We start from the raw sequence: 5,364 nt of genomic DNA, 5'->3' as shown, positions 1-5,364 counted from the left end.
AGTCCCTTAAAGGAGATAAGCTCCACTTACCTCAATTTAGACTTGTAAACTTATAGGGTTATTCCCTATCCTTAGGCCAAAACATGAGTCCAATCTAGTGCATGAGTCCAGTGGCAATAGTTACAGGATGCAATTTTGAATTTTGGTGGAGGAAGGCGAATAGAGAAGCAGATTATCTAGCGAGACTTGGTACTCATTCTGGGGAATTTATTGTAATTGAGGATGCGTCGCTAAAACCTCATGAACTTGTGAGAATTGTAGTAGAAGACCAAATTTATTTGTACTCTCGTTAGTTTTCTTAATAAAAAGGGTGGGGTCCTTACAACCCCAACTTACCGATTTTATTAAAAAAAAAAAAAAGATTTAAAAAAAAATGCATAAATCATTGCTTCAAGTCTACTAGGCTTTGCCTAATCAAATTTTTATTCAAAGAGCCCCGGAATCAAAAGTGAAAAGCTCCCTTCTAGCCTAAAAGAGATCATATCCTTTACGTTAAGGCCTAATAATGGCCATTAGCAATGATCGAGCCCGCAATCAAGCCAGCATTGAACCCATTTATTCGTAAAAGACACCACAGCCTTTATGTTATCAAATAATTGTCGGATTAACATCTACTAGTTTAAGTTTAGTCTAAACTGATTTTGTCTCGTGAGATAGTGTGGAGCTTGACACTCGATCTAAAACCGTCTTGTAAGTGAACATGCCTCTCAGTTGCGGATGAGATTTTAAACAATGCTCCAAAATGCATTTTAAGGGAAGTTTCTAATTTAAATATGTGCCATATTAGCTAATAACTGAAACCAGCTTTATTCTAAATAAGTACAGGAGCAAACAAAGAACAACAAACTGCCTCTAGTGATTTACACCTGCACAGTCCCAGCTGTTAAGGGCGTGGGTTTCACAATGGGATGGGTTGGTTTCAAGAACTTTGAGAACCAATGGGCAGAATTTTTGGGGATTCTGTCCCAATTATCATAATTTGTATGGTTAAGCCCCATCCGGGTATCCACAACATCAATTGGAGACCAATGGATGTACCCTTTCACTTGCACACCCTCCCTGTTACACCCAAAAAACAAAAAAATTAAATAAATAAAAAAAACACCTTAGATTAATAATTCTATCTTCAACATCTGTAAAATAATTCATTATTTCTATGTTCTTGATCCATTAATGCATCCGTCTAAAATGTTCGATCAGTTGCGTTCTGTATGCTTGACTAATCAATCAGTCTACTAATTGAATGGCTCAGATGGTACAAAAGAATTTCATTTAAGGGTCCAGGGCTTACTTCATTGCTTCAAGAATTGCCTTGAGATGGTGAATAATGAAAATAGTTCGGTAATTATCGAATGTTACTGATGTTGATCCAGAATCATCAGCAACACCTGCATTTAGCATTGAAAATTCTCTAGTCAGAAACATAAAGGTAATTCTAATCCAAGCTGTTTATATGCAGATCATCAAGGAATCATGATACATGTATGAGTACGACATGATACCAACCATTCTCAGTGATGTAAATCAGAAGACGGTTGTTTCTGTCGTTGTCGTAGTTTTCCTTCAAATATATCAGTCCTTTTTTTAGCCCCTCCGGTACCATGTAAATTTTGTTCACAAGCTACACATTAAAATAATTACTCAAATTATTAAAAATAAATTTCATACTGAAGGCTATTCTAGTAAAGAAATAAGAAACTTTTAAAATGTTATGACACAATGACAAATCTTACATTCTCACCAAGGGGTACTCCGGCCCTAGCATCTGAGAGAAACAAATAAACACACGCATGATAAAGAGAAAAAAAAACATATAAGAATATATCTATATGTTTAAAATGAAAAAATTTTAAATATACGTTGGCAAATTAGTCAAAATCACCTGTTGCTTCCAAACATTGGTCCCTAGAAAAGCTAATAGGTACATCTTTTAGATCTGTTGGTGGTAATGCTCTGGCATATTGCGAAGTATAGTAATTGGCACCAACAAAATCAAATGCTCCTTTAATTATTTTTTTCTCAGCTTCTGAGAATGGTATAAGTCTGCCCCTCGCGAATTCTTTAATAATAGATGGGTAATCTCCCTTGACAAATGGCTCCAGAAACCTAATTAGCATTGTTATGATTACAAAAGTAATTAGATTTGACATTATTATTAAGAAAAATATACATTAGAGTAAGCATTAAATGTGATAATCCAAAATATTCAGCTAGAAGTTTGATTAGAGATCAGATACTAACAATCCCGTATGGAAAGCAAGGCCTCTTTCTGCTGCTGCTTTATCGTCGAACGAGTCGGAGAATGGCACAAACCATATAAGGCTCACTGACACGCCAATTTTTCCATTTTGAGTGGCCTGAAAATTAATTGGTTACAGAAAGACTAGTAGGGGAAAAAAATCATTTACAAAAAAAAAAAGAAAGAAGAAATTTACTATTGCAAATGGCACGTAACATATTAAATACTAGGGGTGCACATGGTTCGGATTGGTTCAGATTTTGGCAAAATTGAAATTGAACCAAACACGATCGGTTTTACAAATTTGGAACCAAACCAATCCAATCCAATTACCCTATAGAACCGAACCAATCCAAACCAACCTTTATTTTGGATTGGTTTGGATCGGTTCTTGGTTCTCATACTTTCAAAATAGAAAAAACTAGGAGCCCGTGTGGATTCAGGAGCCAGAAGTACTTAGACCATAATTACTCCCAAAAGTACTTTTTGAAGTACTGCCTAAAGTAGATGGATAATTGTTATGTGTTTGGATGCAAATTCTTAGAAGTACTGTGAGAAATACTTTTGATAGAGTTTTGTGTCTGAAAAATATTCTGAATTCTGCTAAAATGATCAAAATGCCCTTATAAGTATCATTTACTATTTTTAACATTATAACTTAACAAATTATGCTCCGAAAAAAATAAAAGTAAATACTATTTTTCTCTATAAAAATTTATATAAACACCCAATAAATATAAACAAATGGAAGATATTGTAAGCAAATATATACAACCACTAAAAATATGAAAAAACTTTCACCACACCAATGCATAGTAAATTTGTGTGTAATTATTCACATCAATCTTGTAAGAATAAACTTTCAACCATGGTTGGAACCCTCATAGATAAATCATTGAGTGAACAATGGGAAGAGTTAAAAATCCAAATCCAAATGCTACGCTAAAAGGCTATCACCACATCAATGGATAGTAATATAATATTATTCAATTGCATTTTTAAGGGTATACTTGTAATTCTTAAAATTTATGAGGGGCATACTTGTCCCAAATGTTACACTAAAAAACTACCACCACATCAATGAATAGTAATATAATATTAATGCAATTGCATTTTTAGGGCATGTTTGTAATTTTCAAAACTTATGAGGGGCATACTTGTCTCAAATGCTACACCAAAAGGCTATCACCACATCAATGGATGGTAATATAATATTCTTTCAATTGCTTTGTCAAGGGTATGCTTGTAATTTTCTAATTTTATGAGGGGCATACTTGTCCCAATCATGTTATTTTGACGATATTTTGTGACTCTGTGCAAGAGTAGTTTGAAAAAGTAGCACCATTGGTACTTCGTGAAAAAGTACTAAAATGACTCCATAGTAAAGTAGTTCTCTCCAGAAGCTATTTATCTAAATACCCTTAAAGTGCTTATAACTCCCCACAAGAGTCAAAAGCACTTCGAAAAGTCAATTCACATAGTATTTTTTTTCTTTCAAAAGAGGAACCATTTGGATCAGATCATAAATAATGCTTATTTTTAAAATGAAAATGATTTTATGATTAAATTCTGACTAAAATGTGTATAAATTGAAAATTAGAGGAAGCTCAATGAGACTAAAACAAAATTTACAATTTTAAAATTGGTATTTTGGATGGATTAGTGAGGAAACTAATTCATAAATAGTAGATTAATGAATTCAAGCCTAGGTTCGTATAGTATATTTCATTTAACAAACACGGCATAAAGGTTCTCGTAAAAAAATAAGGAATCAAACTCTTTGAATTTTTTTTTTCATAAATGAGTTGATTCATTTGAGAGTTGAGAGAGAGATATGTGTATATTTTTTATGAGTTTTTTTAGAAAAAAAATAGAGGAGATAGAATTGAAGACTTTGATGAGTTACCTCTTTATAACATATATATATACAATCCGGAACCGAACCAAATCAATCGGATATTTTTATATACAATCTGTACCTGAACCAAACCATGCTCAATCTAAACCAATCCAATCCTAAAGCCTTCGGATTGGTTTGGTTCTTGGATTTACCCAATCCAATGTGCACCCCTATTAAATACAGTGTATGATTTTCAAGGATATACCTATTAATATCACTTTATGCAACTACAACATCTTTAAAGTTACTCTAAAGACAAGGGAAGAATGGAAAAGTTGAATAAATAGAGAAGAAGATTTTATTTGAATATAAGAAAAGAAGCATTGTAATAAGGTCAAAATTTAGATACATGATCATCATCTTAAAATGAGCATTGGATGCGTTTAGTGATTGTAATTCAACTGTGGTTAGAGTTAATCTCAAGTTTGGGATTGTATCTATAGTTATCTATAAATATCTTTAATTTCAATCAAAATGGTGAGTGCAATTTTTTTCTTCTACTAGATTTGATGTATTACCTTATATTTTTCTTCGTAAAGTCTATAAACAGTAGCATGAGCCATTATGATGTTATGAGCAACGATGTAAGGATTCTTTGTGGGATCATCGTCTATAACATCATCCTGTGCAACAAATTGCCTGAAATATCCAAATTGCGAGAATACATCTGGCTCATTGATTGTTGTCCAATGTTTGACTCTATCTCCGAAGTGTTGGAAGCATATTTCGCAGTAGTTTTTGAAATCGTCCCTAGAATCGGAAAAAGGAATGAAAAGCACAAATTTTGAATTAAAAAAAAAAAAAAAATTCCTGAAATAAATGCTCTAAGAAAAGTAAATAGTCATGATATTCTGACCTGAAAAGACCAAGTGAGTCTTTTTCAGTCAAAAAATCATTTGTCAAATAAATAAGAAAACGGGATACTTACACGATATTGCTACTCACAAAGCCCTTATATTCTTGTTGTAAAGCTTCTGGTACGTCAAAATGGAGCAATGTCACAAAGGGCTCTATTCCTGAAAAAAAATTTAAAAAAATTAATTAATGAAAACAATATGAGAAAAAATGCATATAAAATTACTGTCATAAGAAGAAAAAACTTGTTCTTATACCCTTTAACAGCAATTCATCTATGAGACGGTTGTAGAATTTGATACCCTCTTCATTTATAGGCCCCTTATTACCATCTGCAAGGTCTCAAAATCAAATTGATGGAGAATATGTC

At 32.7% G+C, this 5,364-nt stretch overlaps 1 protein-coding gene across 1 annotated transcript; it reads right to left on the bottom strand.

Annotated features, from left to right (window-relative positions):
• Nucleotides 1–743: 743 nt before the first annotated feature.
• Nucleotides 744–5,364, bottom strand: LOC147384600 (beta-glucosidase 13-like). Its single transcript, XM_086426425.1, has 9 exons — nucleotides 5,252–5,364; nucleotides 5,068–5,155; nucleotides 4,658–4,889; nucleotides 2,242–2,357; nucleotides 1,883–2,106; nucleotides 1,734–1,765; nucleotides 1,507–1,621; nucleotides 1,292–1,388; nucleotides 744–1,059 (listed from the first exon to the last, which is right to left on the bottom strand). The coding sequence occupies exons 3-9, from the start codon at nucleotides 4,700–4,702 to the stop codon at nucleotides 861–863; spliced, it is 828 nt and encodes a 275-aa protein (XP_086282551.1). The 5' UTR covers nucleotides 4,703–4,889; nucleotides 5,068–5,155; nucleotides 5,252–5,364; the 3' UTR covers nucleotides 744–860.

This window comes from Akebia trifoliata, chromosome 15 (genome assembly GCF_017979445.1).
Source record: "Akebia trifoliata isolate Shusen 1 chromosome 15, ASM1797944v1, whole genome shotgun sequence".
In the NCBI taxonomy this organism is placed as follows: domain Eukaryota; kingdom Viridiplantae; phylum Streptophyta; class Magnoliopsida; order Ranunculales; family Lardizabalaceae; genus Akebia; species Akebia trifoliata.
Note: the sequence above shows the minus strand (reverse complement) of the source record. Positions and strands in the feature narration are given on the sequence as shown.

What these genes read in the sequence shown, in the direction of transcription:
- LOC147384600 (XM_086426425.1), bottom strand. Translation starts at nt 4,702, where the DNA reads ATGGCTCATGCTACTGTTTATAGACTTTACGAAGAAAAATATAAG. An exon ending in TTTACGAAGAAAAATATAAG is followed by an intron (nt 2,358 to 4,657) that starts GTAATACATCAA and finishes ATTAATTTTCAG; the next exon opens with GCCACTCAAAATGGAAAAAT. An exon ending in GATTTACATCACTGAGAATG is followed by an intron (nt 1,389 to 1,506) that starts GTTGGTATCATG and finishes TGCTAAATGCAG; the next exon opens with GTGTTGCTGATGATTCTGGA.